Raw genomic sequence first — 20,320 nt, forward strand, 5'->3', positions numbered from 1 at the left:
TGTCAAGGGCAGGGCTGTAATTTAACACATACTATTTAAAATCTAACTATACTCAAATGAAGAACTTTTCACTAATGACTGAATTCCACAGACATGCTATTTGCATCTATTTTGAGCAATACAATTACCAAACACATTCATTCTCAGAGAGAATTCTAAGCAGGTAACTATGGATGCAACACAACCTTTACATCTATCCTCTCAACACTCAGCTTTAAGGATGAACTATAAGCATTCATCATACACAGTATTTCTCAAATTGAATGTCAACAGCTAGCAGCATTAGATTTTGAAAGTTCTAAGTGTAAATAAACGTTTTGTAACTGGGAAACGCTCCACCAAGGTACACACGTTAACTGCTGGCTCAAATCTTGGCAATGACATTCCAGGCGGGGGAGGAGAGGTCTATCTCAGAGAGTTCAGAGAAGCCACCTCGCAGTTCTGGCTAGAACTAAGGGTCTATGGCTCCCTGAACCTCATCTCTGTTAACAAGACACAACAACACAATATTTATAGAATCAAATCTAGTCTTCTTGCCACTTCTTGATTCAACTTGCCACTTCTTGATTCAAAAGACAAATTAAAAGCACCCACGTATGGAGTTAAGACTGGGGGGGGCCCTAGTAAATTGACCCTTGAACAGTTCAGGAGTCAGGGGTCCACACAGTTGAGAATCCAAGTGTAACTTTTGCCTCTCTTACTGATTAACACAAACAGTCAATCAGCATGTTTCGTATGGTATACGAGTTACATACTGTACTCTTACAAGGAAGTAAGCGAGGAAAAGGAAAAATGTTATTACAAAAGTCAAAAGCAAGAGAGAATACATTCACAGTACTGTACTTATTTACTGCCACCTCAAGTGTACACCATCTGCTTTCAAGAACCACCACCGGGCTGTCAGTATCCGCGACAACACGGTCTTACACGATACACAACACGGAAGATGCTGTATGTATTGCTAACACCTGATATCAAGCAATGGAAAAACGCGAAGGAGTGTTAGTTGCTCAGTCATGTCCAGCTCTTTGTGACCCTACGGGCTGTAGTGTCCTAGCTCCTCGTCCATGGAATTCTCCAGGCAAGTACTAGAGTGGGTTGCCCTCCTCCAGGGGATCGTCCTGACCCAGGCATCAAACCCTGGGTAAAAAAACCACTGCAGGCAGATTCTTTGGTATCATCTGAGCCGCCAGGGAAGAGCAAATTCTAGGAGATGCTGAGGGACAGGGCAGCCTGGCGTGCTGCAGTCCATGGGGTCACAGAGTCAGACACGACTTAGTGACTGAGCAACAAAGGGTATGATGACTCGGGCACTGCTGATGAAGCATCAGGAATATGCTATACAGCATAGTCCAGCCTGTACACTAAGGAGCGAATGCCGAGGAATGTTTACAGCACACACTGTTACAGTCCTGTTCATCTTTCAGGGCTGGTACCACTGTTCCATGTTTTAAACATCCCTTACCTGTGATGGTAAGGTGATGAGCAGTTTCCTCAATCATGAGAGAGAGAGGCACAGTGCTTGGTAATATAACTCTTTGAAGGCCAAGTCATAAAACAGGAAGAAAGCTAACACGGTATTAATTTTATGGTCAGCATCACTCACTCTATGCTTCTGAAAGCACAGGCTGTCCACCTCCCTGCAAGTCCTGCTCACGGTGGTCTGCAGGATGAATACGCAGGTGACGAGGAGGAGGGCGATGAAGACACTGAAGTCTGTGTGTCTTCATAGACACAGACACCAGGTTTTCACAGGAAGATGCTCACATTCACAGCAGCGAACGTGTGACTGGGTGGCGTGACGGTTCTTCACCATGAAGTGGAGGTGGGTCATTACAGAAGCCTGCCCCCTCCGGTCTTCAGGCTCATTAGGCTGGGGGCGGGGGAGGAACAGGCAGAGGGGTGGTCTTGCTGCCCAGGGTGGCAGAGGCGGGGGGTGGAGGGGCAGGCCCATGTGGCCTCACTTGATGGAGACACATCCCAGCTCCTGCCCCGGCGCCTGTGTTCTTCTCTGAACACATGTCTGTACAGCACCAACCCTGCTCCCACTGTTCACTGTAGTCTCGGCGCCCGTATCCCGGAAGACCCACGGAGTGACTCAAGTCAGCAGTCGTCCTCAATGATCACAGCGCCCTGCCTGGGGGTCTGCCGCATGTCTCCCGGCTCTGCCGCCTGCCTGGCGCCTCTTCGATGTTGTCGGGCCTGGGCCGGAGGCTGCGGTCCCCACCCAGTCATCCCCCAGTAGCTCCCCTCATGTGGCGTCCTCTGGCTGCCCAGGTCCTGCTCCAAGGCCCCCTACGCCTGTCCCCACCCCCCCACCATGCCTTCCCTGACTGGCTCAGCCACAAGTCCTGTGAAATCACATGACACATCGGGACATCTCCCCAGCGGGAATGTGTCACCCCCGACTCGGGAGCGTTCTCAGCTCTCTCTCCAGCAAGGATGGCATCTTCAAGGCTGTGGTCCTCCCAAGCTCACGTGATGCTCTGTCGGGGTCTCTGACACGTTGCTGATGAGCCTTTCCTTGGAAAACCGTGTGTACAGAGCCTGGAAGGTCCCCGTGGCCCCAGCCTAGAGGTTCCATTAGAGACGTGCTCTATGAGCCAGCAGACCTTCCTGTCCTTTCATGGGGTCTGGTGGCCACGGGCACCGCCGGAGGTCAGAGCCCCCATGAAGGCCGTTCTGAACCACCAGGTGCTTCCTGATGGTAAGGACCAGGCAGTGGCAGAACAATCCAGAAACAGGGCTCTCAGGTCCTGGCCCCCCCCACCACCCTACCAAAGGGTGGACTGCTGGGGGTGAGCAGCTTCACAGACAAGGGCAGTGCTGACCACAACAAGCCCGAGCGCTCGCGCACGGGGCCTGCCGTAGTACCTGTCCTTTCTGGCGGTCTCTCCCGGAACAGGCACCGCTGCCCGCTGGAAACCTGTCCAGACGGCGGTCCCTTCTGCTCAGTGCCGTCCTGACGGCACGGGGAGCGCTCTGCTGCCCGTGGGGGCCAAGCGCTGCTTCTCCTTGTCCTCACGGCAGCTGAAAAGCCAGACTGCTTTCTACACTCACAAAGCCATGCTTCCCCGGCACACAGCTCTTCCGCTCTGGCTCTGTCACCTTCCTTTTGCTGCATGCTGCCATATAAGGTATGAAATAGCGGCATAAGATGCCATTTTGAACAAACTGGAAACAAATTTTAGGGTTCTCTTCACAATTTTAAGGCTCTCTTGAAAACTCTTGACAATTTTTAAAGCAACATGGTTACTAAATTTTTTTTTCCTTCTTTACGACTAATAAGAGAAAGTAAATTTTAAGGTACGTAAGATAAACGTTGCAGAAGGAAATGGCAACCCACTCCAGTATTCTTGCCTGGAGAATCCCACAGACAGAGGAGCCTGGCAGGCTACAGTCCACGGGATCGCAAGAGTTGGACACGACTTAGCAACTAAACCAAGATAAACGTAAAGCTTTAACATAACATATGGATATACTTTGCGCTTGAAAATTTTCCAGAAAAAGTAAATTAACTGAAAACATATCTGAATTTTGTATAAATAAAATATGTAAACTTAAAAATATTATGAAAATAACACATCACAATTGCTTAGTAATTTTTAATTACATCAATGTCACTGGAAATTAAACAGAATTAGTAAAAGCACGCATAGAAGAAAGAACGTTATTATACATACGGACTTCACTTTCTCTCAAGTTGTGTCTGCAGAAATGCCCTTCTTATGGCGACCCTGAACACACTTTCAATACGAGATACAAAGGGATGCCACAAGCAGTGCACAGCCCGTGTGCCTGTGTGCAGCTGCCGCCACGCCTTCACAAGCTTCCTCCCCTGGACAGCGGCCCTCACGCTGCGCTCCCGTCTTGCAGGGGTGCTCCCCGCCGCTGAGGGCACAGACAGGCAGCTGCACATTCTCCAGCAGCATCCTGCCTCTTCCCGTGCCCCAGGAGCGCGCCCAGCGCCGTGAGCAACGCCCACAGGACTGCACTCGCCATGACGGAAAACACAGGGAAGCGCGACAGGCACTGCTCCCTGGATCCCGCTGCCGCAGGGGGCGTGCTCAGGCGGAGGTGAGGGGTCAGCTTGTGACCACACTGAGCTCCGGGCAGGAGCAACCAGAGGTGGCCCCGGGATCGTCAGAGCGGACTGCAGACAGACAGGGGTTCCCACGGCTCCAATTCCCCACCACCGCCTGCAGACTTTCTCCCAGCTGCTGGGGGCCCCACACAGGTTCTGAGTGTTTCCCTCAGTTTTGATACATTTTAACTTCTTATAATAGATTTGTGCATAATTTTGGCAACAAATGATATAACAGACTAGCATCTACATATATTTCATGCATTCATACAAATAGTTCTTAATTTTTTCAGTGTTCTAGACTGAGTAGTTTTATCTGCCAGTGTTTTGAAACTGTCACAAATCTCCAAAAAGTTTGCCAATCTATTTCTTGAAAAAAAAAAAAAAAAATCTGCCTAAGTGGACCTGCAAAGTTCAAACCTGCATTGTTCAAGGGTCAACTGGACTTTGATTTTACCCTGTTATCATTTCTTCTTCAGAGAAACAAGGTAACAAATCTTGCCTGCTAAACAAAGCAAAACCAACACGCAGGGGAGCATGAGCGGGGCTCTCAGGAACGGAGCCCAGCACCGCTGCAGCCGCCTTGCCCTGCACAGCGGAACACACGGAGCTCGCCAAGATGGGAGGCACCAGCTCCACCGCCCTCTCAGAGCCATGGGACTCCCAGGGCAGGCACGCTCCCTGCCCACAGTCCACACGGACAAAAGTTCGTGTCACCCTGCTCACCAAGCTCCCAACTGCGAGAGAGACCATGCAGCTGCTCTGAGTTCCACCACGTCAGCTCGCTTGTCAAAGGAGGCGAGACCCACAACTCAGAAGACTGTTCTGAGATGATATGAGATACGAGAGCCCATAAGAAATGGCCACTATTTGCTTCAGTGACTAGATGATATATGGGAAAATCATATTAATTGATTAGATGTAAATAACCAGGCAACAAAGCACTTCAATTTTCCGTAAGTAAATTAAACATACTGAGATGATATTTAATTTTACAATCTGCATAGCAAAATATGAAAAATTTTAATATATGGTTGAAAACTTATTAATAAGGTCAGACTTAAAGAATACTTTAAAGATTTAAAGCATTATAATATAGATATTATATGATTTTTCCAAATTCTTTAAACTCAGTGAGACTGTCAGCATGCACAACTGAGGAGCTGGAATATGACCAACTTCCGAGTCATTCCGAGTCATTCTCAGTCCTAACGAAGGGCTCATCAGAAACCCGGGGCTTGTGTCACTGAGCAGTAACATCGCACTCTCCATGAGACGGTTTTAGAGCCAACTGAAAGGTGTTGCTAAGCGCGGGTTCTCATTTTGGCGGAAGAGCTCAGAGACATCCGCGCCCCTGCCGGAAGCCCAGGCTCACCAAGCGCAGAGGCGGGTCTGCCGTGAACAGCCACGCCCCCCCCTGGGGCCCCTCACGGGGCACTGGGCTCCCGGTTCCCAGGTCCCGCCTCACGTGGTGCGTCTCAGGAAGCCTCCAGCATCAAGCACACCCCGCTCTTCCCTGAACCCTCTGCCAATCGTGGCCAATTTAACACTCTGTTACAGCTTGTTTTTCTTGTACTTGTTTTTCAAGTACAAATTCAACAAACACCTACTGAGTGCTAGCTGTGGGGACCCAGGCTCAGAGCACAAGGCCCTCAGTGAAGCGGGAGACACAGAGACAGGACTGCCAGCACAGCGACACGTACCGAGACGACGACTACGTGACTCATCTGTAGGGGACTGCAGACCCCAAAGGTGGGAGAACTTTTCCTTCTTCCCCAAAATATGTTAGACTAGCAATCAGGGTATCTGACTGTTGCCTCACTTACACAAAAAGCTTTGAAGACATGACCTCCCAGGTGAGGGTAACCTGTGCAGTGGAGCACTCAGTCTGCGGTACTTGACCTTAGAGGGCCACGGCACAGACTATGTAGCAAAACTAAGTTACTTGGAAAACAAAAATTTTGCACACAAAATTGAGAACAGAGTAAGGGAACCAGTGATGGCAGCCTTCCTCTGCTGTTCCTACAAAATGACAAAAGTAGCTTTTTATCTGAGAAAAGAGGAAGTATTCAAAATGAGAGGCTCTGCTTTTCTGGAAGAAAATTAAACTGCTGCCCCAGAAGAACAGGCAGTTGCTATCCCACATTTGGCAGCCTCCCGTCACCTGCACTGATGTAACACTGATTTCATGTGATAGCATGGATACCAAATTCTGAAGTTAGAATTATTAATAAGTAAATTAGTAACACTCAAAGACAAAAATGTGTCATTCACCTCTAAATGCTGTCCAAATTAACATTATAATTCTCTTTTATCTAACAGAAGTGTCACTGAAGCACACTCACCTTTTTATCAAGAATTTTGGATTGCAATGGTATTTACTTTAGTATATTTAACTTGGCTTACATTTTATGATATTTACATAGACTGTTATAAACAAAATACAGTCTGTATGTGTTTCTCCAACATTTTTATAATTAAAGCTTGTCAACTAAATTTTAAAGACAGATATTTGGGGGCAGGAAGAGTTTCTTAAGAAAAGAAACAACAAAAACAATATCTGAAAGGCTTCTGTAGCAATAAGTATTTGCCAGTCTTAGAATTATTATTTGATAATAGATATACATTCCCCCAAATCTGATGTACTAGATTTGTTTTAAACAGTCATCACAGAATAAGACGACCAACACTAATTTTTGTAATGATCACCCTTTCCTATAACCCCCCCAGCCTCCCCCTGCCATATGAACACATACAGAGAGAATGATACATACCATTTTCGGGGGAAAGTTTGTCATAAGCATCTTCATAAATGTAATTTCTTCTTATTGTGACATTAATTCCATCCAGAAATGGACCATCTCCTTGAACTTCCTGCTTATCTGCATAAATCAACCTTTGAAAGATCTAACAGAGGAGAAACTATAAGGTTACTTGAAAACAACAGACATTTTGTCATAAACACAAGCAACCAAAAGGAAAACTATTAAATAAACCTTAACTTCTTTATATGCATAAATCCTGAGACAAATTTTAAAGGCCAAGATACCAAATACTGATGTTATGCCTTAACAATAAATGTGCAGTATTTACGTAATATTGCTCCTTTTCCCCACTTCACAACGAATTTCTTAAATCCCTTGCTATGGCACATTTTCGTTACTTCCTTCTGGAGACTTTCACACAACTCCAGGTGGAGCATGAGGAAGAGCAGCTGTGAGAAGCGCGCACTGATGCTGGTGCATCAGCAGGGCGACCCCCGGGGTGAGGAAACCCCAGCAGCAGGTTTTACGCTGAAAGCCCAGCAGAGGGCGCTCAGGAGTTACGGAACACCACGTGTGTGAGTTTGCAGGCGTGTGTGGGGTTTCTTTTCTTTTTGTGCTTTTTACTGGAATATAGTTGATTTACAATGTTGTGTTAATGTGTGTGTTTAATGAAGAAATGTCAACAGTGTTAAATGTTCACCCTGTGAGAAGAGTGGGCAGGCCTAAAAACACCCTCTTGAAGCTGTTTCGTAAGCAGTGAAGTGTGGCAGTTTTCAGAAATTTGATAAGTTGGTGAATACAAACAAAACATCCTTCAACAGGTATTTAGTTGGGTTATGCTTTTATAAACCATGGTCAACTACTACATCTAGTGAGAAAACATACTATTTAATCACAGGCACTAGCCAGCTTTAGAAAATTTCCCACTGGTGTCACTTTTAAAGACTGAGCCCGCTGAATCAATCGGCAAAGAACCAACTGCATACCTTCACCCGCTCCTCAAATGGAACCACAAAGGGCAGCTGGGTCAGGATGGCAAGCTGCCTCTCCTCGGACACAGACAGCGGCGGAGACTCCAGACCTACTGCAAGCAGAGAGCGCCCTGTGAGGCCGCCCGTCCCCTCCAGACTCGGGGCTGCGCTCTGTGAGGCAGGGGGTACTACTGGGGCTGCCAGGGGCGGGGTGGGGCTGGCCACCTGGGCACGAGGCGCTTTCCCGCGACGACCGAGGTCAGAAACCACAGGCCGGGAGCCCGCAGAGCACTCACCGTCCAGCGTGGACCGCAGGGGCCCGATCCTCCCCATCCGCCGGAACCGCCACGCGTTCCTGGACGCCGGGACGTAGAGCTGGGTGACCTGTGGGGCCACAGGCTGCTCAGCGCCTGCCCCTGACTTCAGTCCCACCCGCACCTTCCCGGAAGACTTTCCCATACTCTCTCCCCTACGTGGGCCACCCTTTACACTTTCACACTGCAGTTACGGTTCCTAAATACACCCCAGGGAAATCTCTACTTGCTCTAATCAATAACATATAATATCTGGACACAGTGAATCACCACACAATGACTGCTTCACAAAGAAGCCATATCACCCTTAAAAACTAGCAGTTTATTACTATTACCAAATATTCATGTTCTCATGATTAAAAGAAGTTGTGTAAATGAGCAGCCAAATAAGGCTGGTAGAGTATTGACCCACTGTCTCGCAGACCCCCTCCACCTGACCCCGTCAGAAACGCCCACAGGCCCGAGGCCCTCACTGCCACGGGACCAGCCGCAGCTCCTCAGCCTGGGCCGTGGGCAGGGCTGGGTGCCACACGCTTAATGCAAAGATGCAGCATGCGTGCAGACAAAGCAATGCTTCTAAAACACTCCTGATGTTTCTTTTCTTTAACATTTCTGTAGTTATGCTGCTTCTATACCCAGTCACTCTCTGCTCCCAGCCCCAAGATTCTAAGATGAATCCAGTCATGTGTTTTCCTGAGAAACAAAAATGAAAACACCCCAAGTCCTCTGGTAATGTTTATTTCACTATTTCAGAATATGTCACACTACTGAATTTACTTTACATCTAGATCTTAGTAATATTCAACATTTGTCTCCGTCCCTTTAGAAAATCATAAATAAGTTCCATCTCTTTTAAGTTATTAATACTAAAAATATATTGATACAATAAAAGAAAAAGTTTTTCAACTCCCCCTCAAAAAAACCATTACACGTCAATACACTTTGTGGTTTAGAGCAAATTAGGATTAACAACAGATGCAGGATGCATGTGTAAGCCAGTGATACTGTCATGCGTTCTCTTATGTGATCTGAGAGTCAGCAACAAGTTTACTGTTAATATTAATTACAAAATAAACAACTTCAAAAGATTTATTCTTCTCAGAAAATATACAAGCTGAAAAAGTAAGTTTAATGAAGAATATGTAAAAGATCTTCCAGGAATACCTTATCTGCTTTAATATCCTCTTGCTCTGACAGCCAGTGATTGGGGGGGCAGAAGTTCCTCCGTGTGTCCCTGGACTTCAGCATCTTCACCAGGTTGGTGATGACCTGAGGGGGGAGCAGGACCAGGTCACGCAGGCAGCCCGGGGACGCCCGCACACCACGGAGGCAGAGGCGCGCACAGCTTCCCTCACCGCCCGGGACGGGGGCCCTCTGTGAGGGGCCGCTAGACCAACAGCAAACCCACTCACGGGAGAGCGTCTCACTGTGACCACAGGAGGAAACTTATGTACAAAGTGGTCAAGTACTCACCAACAAAGAGAGAAAATGACACAAACCTGTGCAAGGGTTGACTTTTTAAAAACTACAAGGGAGGCAGTAATTTTTTCTGAAAAACACTCTGTTTGAGGGTGCTGGTGGGAAGAGGGGGGCAGTGTCCTAGATGCACCTTGTACATCTTCCAGAGACATTTTCAGTATCTACCAAACGGAAGCCTCTGGAGCTCGTCTATGTCCCCCCGAATTCCACACAACCCCAGCCGATCCTCCTTCAGAAAGCCTTCCTGCACGCTCTGGTTACCCAACGCCACCCACTATCCCAGCCCAGACCCGCATTGCTGGGGACATCAGCCCCTCGGTAAACAGAACCCTGCCATGAGCCCCCTGAAACAGAATGCGACTGCCTACCTAGAAAGGCAGTTGGCACCCAATGATTGACAGTGGTAAATCCTGTGATGGATGATTAAAGACATCTAACAGTACTGTCGGGCTTCAAAAGACACGAAGTTACACACTAAACAGAAATGTGTTTTGCAGTAAACAAAGATAAACCAACACAAAACTGGGAGACCAAAGTGTCTTTACAAGACCAAGGCCTTTACAAGCAGAAGCTGGTCCTGTAACCACTATGTACTTAGTGACTCTGACTGCGTTTTCTGATAGTCAGCCAGGCTTCTGTACACACTGCCTCTAACTCAGTAAAATACAGTTTGAACAAAGAATTAGGAAATGTCATTCTGCATCCAACCAAAGTGGGTGAGAGGGCGTTGCTATCTTGGGCCTCCATGACACAGACTCCAGCTGGATCATATAACCAGGAAAAAGTAACACCTGAGCAGCTTGGCCATCCGGACAGAACGACACCAGTGAAAACCGCTCAAGATCTAGAACACAGCTCTTACACTGGTGGGCGTATGCTGCCAAGTTCGCTGTGACGCCCACCGCACGGCATCTTAAAGCCTACTGAGACGCTACGGCAAGGAGCCAGCACAGGTGAGCAGTGAGAGCTGGTTATCCTCCACCCACAGCCACGGCGCCTGCGCGGGGGTCAGGCCACACACGTGCAGTGCTTGATGACTGGTATTAAGCGCGGTTGAAGTGGACTGGGAAGAGCCGAGCACCTGGTTCCACCTGGCTAACTGCTGGCCCCAAGCAAAGCATGGCCACTGACCTAACAGACCTGACTTCTGGGTGTCTCTGTTTTGCTCTTCAGCAGAAAGGATAACATCTCAGTGAGGTACGTTCTGTGTGCTCTTCCAACAGTGGGACAGAAGCAGGATCCCTGGGTACGATGAACGTGACACCATCTCTCTCCTTTTATATACCCACACTGGTCTATTTTAAGTAAATTCAGGTTTAACTGCTATTGTGCTGAAACTTACCCACCACCCACCACTGTCGACAAAAGCCGTGTCTTCTGACAGCTAATGTGTTTATTCACAGGCACCGGTTCACCTGTGGCTCCCACGCACTCCGCCCTGCACCTGCCCCACGTCCTGACTCCTCCGCACAGCACAGCTGGAGACGGCGCTCTGCAGAGTGGTCACAGCTGCCTGACCCCAGGAGATGAGCTGTCCTCCACCTCCTGATGTTCAACACCAGCCAACCCCTCCTGCCGAGGATGTTTCTGTTCCAGAGGTGGCAAACACGATTCGACTCTTCAGAGCTAATTAATGCCATAATTTACTTTAAATTACTGTGAAACTGAACATACACTTTCAGTATAGGTATTCCCTTCCGTACTTTCATATACTAAAGATGAAAAAGAAGTGACATAAAATGTCCTATCCTGGTATCACTGATCCGCTTTCAAAAATAAAGGAAAGAAGGCTTGCCTGGAGGCTCAGTGGTCAAGAATCTGCCTGCCAGTGCAGGAGACCTGGGCTTGATCCCTCATACAGGAAGATCCCATGTGCTCTGGAGCAGCTAGCTCTGGGAGCTGCAGCCCCGGAGCCCGAGAGCCCGTGCTGCACTGGAGAAGCCACCGCCACGAGGAGCGTGTCGCGGCCACTGGTGAGCAGCCCCGCTCCCACGGCTCGAGAACAGCCCTGCGGCAACGAAGACGAGCACAGCCCAAAGAAAATACACACCTCAAGCCTTTTAAAAACTACAGGAAAGGGAAAGGTGGGCATGGCAGAGGGGATAAAGGAGGAAGGACAAGGCACAGGGTGAGCTGGGCCTGAGCGCCAGCGAGGAAGGGGTGGCAGAAGCCACTGGGAAAAGCGCATCTGAAAGGGCTCAGGAAACAAGACTTGAAGACGCCAGGGAGAACAGAGCACAGCTGGTAAAACTCTCAGATAAACATCAAATAAAGTTCTTAGTGTAACTCTCTTCTAAATAGTGCTCTATTCAAAGGGTATCTCAAATACAGGTTTCTAAAAAGTATAAATGTACCCCAAATATCACACAGGATATACTTGTATCTAAAATGCATTTGCTGTTTATCTGAAATCCAAATTTAACTGGTGACACGTATTTTTATGTGTTATATCTGGCAACATGAGCCCTGGACTAATTCCCAAAATATTTTAGAGATGTCATATCTCCTAAGAACATTTTTGTCCTTTATTTAAACTATTTTTTCTAAGCTGTAGAGAAAAATACAAATTTTAAGAAACCGTGAAAATTTAACTGGATCCAGAGGGTCAATACCAAAATCAGACTGATTATAGTCTTCACAGACACAAATGGAAAAGCTAAAAAAAAAAAAAAAAAAAAAAAAAAATGGAGACGCTCTATACAGTCAGCAAAAACAAGACCTGGAGCTGACTGTGGCTCAGATCATCAGCTCCTTATGGCAAAATTCAGACTTAAATTGAAAAAGTAGGGAAAACCACTAATCATTACAGTATGACCTAAATTAAATCCCCTATGATTATACAGCGTAGGTGACAAACAGATTCAAATGACTAGATCTGGTAGACAGAGTGCCTGAGGAACTATGGACAGAAGTCTGTGACACTATATAGGAAGCGCTGACCAAAACCACCCCCAAGAAAAACAAACCAAGAAGGCAATGCAGTTGTCTGAGGAGGCCTTACAAACAGCTGAGGAAAGAGCAGTGAAAGGCAAAGGAGAAAGAGAAACCCACCTGAATGCAGAGTTCCAAACAGCAAGAGGACAGAAAGCCTTCTGAAGTTAACAATGTAAAGAAACAGAGGAGAACAACAGAATGGGAAAGACTAGAGATCTCTTCAAGAAAATGAGAGATACCAAGGGAACATTTCATGCAAAGATGGGCACAATAAAGGACAGAAACAGAAAGGATCTAATAGAAGCAGAAGATATTAAGAAGAGGTGTCAAGAATACACAGAAGAACTACACAAAAAAGATCTCATTGACCCGGATAACCACGACGGTGTGTGTGTGATCACTCACCTAGAGCCAGACATCCTGGAGTGCGAAGTCAAGTGGGCATTAGGAAGCATCACTACGAACAAAGCTAGTGGAGGTGATGGAATTTCAGGTGAGCTATCTGAAATCCTAAAAGATGATGCTCTGAAAGTGCTGCACTCAATATGCCAGCAAATTTGGAAAACATCACAGTGGCCACAGGATAGGAAAAGGTCAGTTTTCATTCCAATCCCAAAGAAAGGCAATGCCAAAGAATGTTCAAACTACCGGACAATTGCACTCATTTCACGTGACAGCAAAGTGCTAGTCACTCAATGCTGTCCGACTCTTTGTTACCCCATGGACTGTAGCCTGCGAGGCTCTTCTGTCCACGGAACTCTCCAGGCAAGAATACTGGAGTGGTTACCATTCTCTTCTCCAGGGGATCCATCCAACCCAGGGGCTGAATTCAGGTCTCCTGCACTGCAGGTGGATTCTTTACCACTGAGCCACCAAGGAAGCCCATATGCTAGCAAAGTAAAGCTCAAAATCCTTTAAACTAGGCCTCAACAGTACATGAACTGAGAAATTCCAGATGTACAAGCTGGATTTTAAAAAGGCAGAGGAACTAGAGTTCAAATTGCCAACATCTGTTGGATCAGATAAAGCAAGAGAATCCAGAAAAACATCTGCATCTGCTTCAATGAGTACGCTAAAGCCTCTGACTGTGTGGATCACAACTATGGAATATTCTTAGGAGATGAGAATACCAGACCACCTTACCTGCCTCCTAAGAAACCTGTAAGCAAGTCAAGAAGCAACAGTTAGAACTGAACATGGAACAATGGACTTGTTCAAAACTGGGAAACAAGTACATCAAGGATGTATATTGTCACCCTGCTTATTTAGCTTATATGCAGAGTACATCATGTGAAATGCCGGGCTGGAAGACTGCCGGGAAAAATAACAACTTTAGATATGCAGATGATATCACTCTAATGACAAAAAGCAAAGAGGAACTCCCTCTTGAAGAGGGAGAAAGAGGAGAGTGAAAAGCTGGCTTAAAACTCAACATTCAACAACGAAGATCATGGCATCTGGTCCCATCACTTCATGGCAAATAGATGGGGGAAAAAGTGGAAACAGCAATGCATTTTATTTTCCTGGCCTCCAAAATCACTGTGGAGGGTGACTGCAGCCATGAAATTAAAAGATGCTTGCCCCTTAGAGAAAAGCTATGACAAACCTAGAGAGCGTATTAAAAAGCAGAGACATGACTTTGCCAACAAAGCCATACAGTCAAAGCAACGATTCTTCTAGTGGTCATGCATGGATGTGAGAGTTGGACCATAATGAAAGCTGAGGGCTGAAGAACTGATGCTTTCGAATTGTGCTGGAGAAGACTCTTGAGAATACCTTGGACTGCAAGGAGATCCAACCAGTCCATCCGAAATGAAACCAACCCTGAATATTCATTGGGAGGACTAATGCTAAAGCTGAAGCTCCAATACTCTGGCCACCTGATGCGAACAGCCAACTCACTGAAAAAGACCCTGATGCTGGGAAAGATTGAGGGCAGGAGGAGAAGGGGACGACAGAGGATGAGATGGTTGGATGGCATCACAGACTCAATGGACATGAGTTTGAGCGAGATGGTGATGAACAGGGAGGCCTGGTGTGGTGCAGTCCATGGGGTCGCAAGGAGTCAGACATGACTCAAATTCTGTGATTTCAAAACACCTTTAAACATACTCCCTTTCTGTACATTCATTTTTAGTACCACAAGCTGCTAGAAATGTTTAGTACTGGAAAACCAAAGCTCACAGAAGTAACCATCAAAAAACCACAGGAGTAACAGTTTTAAACTGGATCAACACACACCCAGTGCTGAGATCAAAAAGACAGTTTTCCTCTCAGTTAATTTTATCAGACTTCCTGGCGCAGATAAGCCTACTACACAAGACAGTATGGACACCGAGATACTGGCAAGGTTTTAGATTTAAACAGGGCTTCAGTCACTGGGGTGCAAGTCTGCACACTGAGACACGAGGTCACTGACGCCTGCCCCATGGGGACTGACCGCACCCCGGCCTGGAGCCTCCGGCTGACAAGCACCTGCAAAAGGCACCACCAGCAGCAACTCTAACTCCAGTCAACAGCTGTCAAGCGATCCTGAGGAGATCCTGAGACAGTAAGACCCAAGAACCAGTGTGTTACGAAATATGAACAAAGATAACAAACAAGCAAACACCAGGATGACTAAGATGTACCAGCTCAATACAGTTTTAGCAGACTTTTAGCAGTTATAAATGTGTCTTTTCGTGTTTATGCCATGCGTTTTACTCAGCTCCCACATCGTACTCTTCCGCGCTGGAGCTAAACCTTAAATAAACACTTGAGAACTACCAAGACTATTTAAGCAGATATTCAGAAATGCACTAAACTGTTACATGTCTGATTACATGCCGCTGAAATTAAAAACAAAGGTACTCCCTGGTGGTCTGGGGGCCAGGACTCTGTGCTGTCACTGCTGAGGGCCCTGGGTCCACTCCCTTGTTAGGAAGCTGGGAAACCAAACAGTGACACCCAGGAGCAGGTTTCCCTTAAACCCAGTGTTAAAAGACCAAGCAGAGAACTGGTTAGAGACACACAGATGTCTCATAAAAGTCACACCTGACTACTGTCCAAGCTCACGGTTTTAATCTGACAAGCACTGTTTCACAAGATTACTGTATGTTTCAAAGTCCACTGGCTATCAAGATCACAAGAAAATCTTGTCTAATGACCTTAGGGAAATAGCCTTAAGCATTACATATTTTACATCATATAAGAAAATTCACACACATAAATAATGTATCTGATGAGAACTTAAAGCTATGAATGCTCAACTATGATATTTCTGAGTGGAGACCACTGACATATAACTTTATTAGTGCAACCCAAGAAAAGCATATATATTCCAAAATTGTAAAGGTACCTGTAATAATCTTTTATCTTAAATGTAGTAGGCAAAATCAAATTATCTTAGGTAATTGCCTTAAAACTTTAAAACAAACATCAGGACAAGGCACATAATTTACGGGTACCTAACTGTGGTAAATGTGTGATGTGATTAATATACAATAGAGTTTTTTAGATTTCGATTTCCCAATGAAGAGTATGTGAAAAGGAAGTACAAGAAAACCAGTAAAGTACCAGCTCTAAGATTATTCTCTCACAGAAGGCCAGAATGATTTCCCCCTTGTAATCCTAAGCTCAGAATGACTTCAGCAGTTCTGTGCCTGTCCTGCATGCTCTTAGCTGTGCTGCTGAGTCTCTTTCCTTTTGTAGTGATGCTCAAAGAACAGGGACTCTGTTCGATCTCATTCATGGTTCCCCAGCACAGGGCAGAGCCAGGGTTCCTGGGATAAACACCGTGGGTGTTTAAAATAATTGACAGTAATGATACCCCAGTCTATAAAAGTCCTTAAGTATTTGATATGGATTCCTGCTGTCGATGGCTAACCTAATTTCATAGAGCCGTTAGTTATCAGTATTCTCCAGCATGTTTAAAACACTACAAAATTACTTCATAAGGTATCCACTTTATTGAGGAGGCAAAACCAAAGCCAAAAAAAACTTTGAAAGATACATGGCAGGCAGCTTGGCCACCTTAGAGGAAGCCTGGACCTGCCTCACTGGTCAACACTGATGGATAATGGTAGCGCGGTTCAATCACAGCTAGGGCACTGCTGTGGTTTTCTGTTTTTACTTTTTAAGGAGTGTTTTTGACACTGAAAAATCCAAATCAACCACCAGGGAGGAGAAAGCTCCTCCTCTCCCACCCTCTGCGCACAGACAAGCGCAGTAAGCAAGCAGGTTCCTGCACACCTTCCCCGCAAGGAGTAACCCCAGCGCAGCCCGGCAGCTGCTCACAAAGGCACATCAAACAGGAGTTCCTGTCGCCTCCCAGGGCTAACGCAGTTACAGCTGTAAATTACACTCTGAGAGGAGCGGATAAATTTGATAAATGCACAAACTGTTTTAGCAGTGTCAGTGTGGGGCTCAGAACTGACCTCAGTTCCTACAGTGACAAAGAAGGATGACTCCATCCACTTAGAAGCCTGTTCTGTGACCAGCCCAGAGAGACCCTCTTGGAAACTGGTCTGGGAGGACCATCAGGAGCTAAAAAATGAAAATGGCTGGTGGCTGGAAGAGCCAGGTCTCCTCATGTGCAGCTGTCAAAATCAGCAGAATGCAGGCAATCACTGCAAAATGCTACTGCTTTCTTTGGTGGATTCTATTCCTTGAATTCTTCACCTCAATGCGACACTGAAACATACAGAAAACACTAAACTGTCATCTGCACTCTTCCCAGGGGGCGGTGGAGAGGAGCAGCACAGTGCTCATGCTGGCTCCGCCAGCCCCAGGCTGTGTGTCCCCGGCTGTAAGACGGGACCCCTGCAGCGCCCTCCTCACAGAACTACCGCTCGCGTGGACTGGTCCCTGTAAAGTCCTCAGAATGCTGTCTGAGACAGCAACCACTGAGACTTAAATTCTTAAAAGAAAATAACTAATATCAGCTGAATCTGTTCAAAGACCGTGTCTTGAGTTTTTTCTCTTTTTGCGGGGGGTGGGCTTAGTTCAACAGCAGGCAGAACAACAACAAAATCTTTACAAAGAAGAGGAATCTTATTCAAAAACTTGTCTTCAAACAAGTCTGCTCTAAATTCAGATCTTCATAACTCAATTTGAAACCTAAAGACAACCCTGTTTCAGAAAAGGTGAACGTTCACGCTAATTTTTAAAACAAACAAAAACCCTTCAATCCTTACTAAAGTAGTAATGAACCATTCTGAGGCGTAAGAACAAATTCACTACAAAATTTTCACTTAATGCTTATGCAAAATAAAGCAAGACCGGGGAAAAACATCTTAATACAGCATAATTAAATCCAGAAGGTTCTGGGTGATAAGATAAGCCTGGTTCATGAAAATTACAAAACTGTAAATAGGTGCTATAAAAGAATGAACTTATCTGATACTGTACACAAAACCTGGTAACATGCATAATGGAAAGTTTTACTAACAAAGATCCCAGAGTTTAATTAGATCCTTCAAAGAAAAACATATGCTACCATTAACAGCCACATCCAGGAAAAGCTTACACAAGAATTACAAGTTTTAAATGGGTGACACAGCTTATTTTTAACTCAGAAAAGATGCAAAAGTGTTAGTCTTTAAGCAAGGATATATTAAGGGCTCAACATGTGACCTTAAAAGTTTACTTAGGAATATAGAGACAGGTAATTAAAATAAATTGTGCAAATATATATCACATCAATCCGCACATATTATAAATTCAATGACGCATCAGCGCAGTATTCAGTGCAATCAAAACATTACCAGTTACTCTCACTGCTACTAATGCTTGTGCTCAGAAGGGAAATGTGTTGTAAAACCAGGCAGAACGGGCTGCACAGAGCCCATCGTGGGCTCGCAGGATGAATAAGCAGTCCTTAATTAGCCCATCAGGTTAAGTGCAAGCATTAATGGGCCTTTCCTAAAGTCTAGCTTGACATCTTTCTCCAAACATGGCCAAGAAGAAAGTTCCATTAGCAATATTAATACAAGCTTAGTTGATCATTTTCATTCAATTAACTTCTTTCAATTAAATAGATAGCTTGACAAAAGCAGTGATAAAAGACCTGAAGGGACAGCTGATGACTCCAACTGAACATTAGTGTGCGAGAGGTCGCTGGTACTAAACGGACTGTAAATCTAGCATTCAATTTGGAAAATGCATTTCTTCTGCTCTCACTCCTTTAATGAGCGATTTTAGCTGACGAGATGTGTTTGCTGCAGAAATTTCATGGGAAGTCAAGCACCCTTTTTCTTTTCTTTTTTTCTACCCCAGTAGTTGTATTCTCTCAGTGGTGGTGGTTTCTTGCCAACAATTCGGCCACAGTAACTCATAACTTCTCTTTCTGCACGGTTAAAAATGAAGGTATTTTAAAATAACTTATATTCAACTTGCATTAAGTTAATGATCTTATTCCACCTTTGTTAATCAATTTCTTCAGATTAAATAAATAAAACTCATAAGAGATCTTTTAGTGAAAAATAAAAAAAAATTTTAATTATACATCACCTTGTCATTGAAAGTACTTGGGGCAAGCTATAAAAGATATATTTAACAATGTAAAAACAAGACTTTAAAAGGAGACAAATATAAAATGAAGAAGACTTTTCTTACAAGTTTTGCAAATTAACAATCAAGCCGGAAACAAACCTGTAACTCTAGTCTTCTAAAAGGAGTCATCAAAAAAAAAAAATCTGTATGTTATTTTACCTCAGTAAACAAAAAGATTCATACACTCATTACCTTAAATAACTGAATCCATCGCTTCTGCTCCATCTGTATACACTGCTGCATTTCAGAACTGGTAGTTGCTCCAATACTTTGAAAGGCGGTGATATATTCTTCTCGAACTTCTGGCTTTGTCTCTGGGTATGCCAGTTTGATGATCCCTAAGCACGCGTCTCGAAGGCATCGAGACAACACTACCAGCTCTTCTAAAGTAAAAGGCATCATTGATGATTGTCTTTGACCTACAACTGAAAAACATAATCCAATTTCCTATTATATTTGGGCTCCCCTTCCCATCTCTTACACACGCAAAGACTTAAAAGGCTTAAAACTTTCCTATCGTCTATGGAAATGGACACAGCATGAGGTCAGCAACAAGTGGATTGCTCAGAATTCTCACCTTCTATGGGGTCTCCGAAGAATTCATTGTCATGTATGGAAATCAGTGAGTGACTGAACAAGGAGCTGAACAGGTAAAAGAGTGGGATGATTCTACTGGAATCTTCAAAAGACATAGGTGAGCCCCTTGATATCACCTGAAGCAATGGTACCATAGACCTTGAATTGGGAGAAAGGAGAAAAAAACACAACGGCTGAGTTTGGGAACAAATTAAGACATGACATCAGACAAATATAATCAGGGAAAATAACCTTTGCATTAGCAATTCAAAGACCGAGAGGGGAGGCAAAGTCACTCTAACAACACAGGTTAATAAATAACGTAAATTAAAGAACAGGACACCAAGCCCCCACTCTTTACTAATGTCCCTCCTGTGATTCTCCACCGGATAGAGCTAGCTGTTTGAGAGTGAGCTGAGGCCCCAAGGGTTCCTGGAAGGGCAGTCAGCGTCTGCGGTAGCACTCCTCAGGACACACACTCTACTTCTTATGCTGAACCCCGTTCTGTCTACAAAGGCAGATGGCTCTGCTCTCAGGAAAAGTTTGTCCAGGCGCTTAGACTGAGAACACTGGAGGCAGTTCCCAGAGACAAAGCTGCAGACCATCACCCCGTCAGTCCTGGGCCGTGCCTCCACTCACCAGACCTGCAACTGCGCTCCCTAGTAG

At 45.4% G+C, this 20,320-nt stretch overlaps 1 protein-coding gene across 2 annotated transcripts in view; it reads right to left on the reverse strand.

The window, feature by feature from the left end:
• UBE3C (ubiquitin protein ligase E3C) overlaps window positions 1-20,320 on the reverse strand; it is a 115,113-nt gene that overhangs the window by 33,291 nt on the left and 61,502 nt on the right. The window contains exons 12-17 of one of the 2 annotated variants that reach the window (XM_020888733.2): window positions 19,656-19,813; window positions 19,271-19,503; window positions 9,299-9,403; window positions 8,117-8,204; window positions 7,836-7,930; window positions 6,859-6,991 (exon numbers count right to left, since the gene is read on the reverse strand). In XM_020888733.2, the coding sequence (XP_020744392.2) occupies window positions 6,859-6,991; window positions 7,836-7,930; window positions 8,117-8,204; window positions 9,299-9,403; window positions 19,271-19,503; window positions 19,656-19,813 (812 nt within the window). Of the gene's footprint in view, window positions 1-6,858; window positions 6,992-7,835; window positions 7,934-8,116; window positions 8,205-9,298; window positions 9,404-19,270; window positions 19,504-19,655; window positions 19,814-20,320 lie in introns of both variants that reach the window. The other variant, XM_020888732.2, reaches the window with a different exon arrangement.

The sequence above is a fragment of the Odocoileus virginianus genome, chromosome 1 (genome assembly GCF_023699985.2).
Source record: "Odocoileus virginianus isolate 20LAN1187 ecotype Illinois chromosome 1, Ovbor_1.2, whole genome shotgun sequence".
Classification (NCBI taxonomy): Eukaryota; Metazoa; Chordata; class Mammalia; order Artiodactyla; family Cervidae; genus Odocoileus; species Odocoileus virginianus.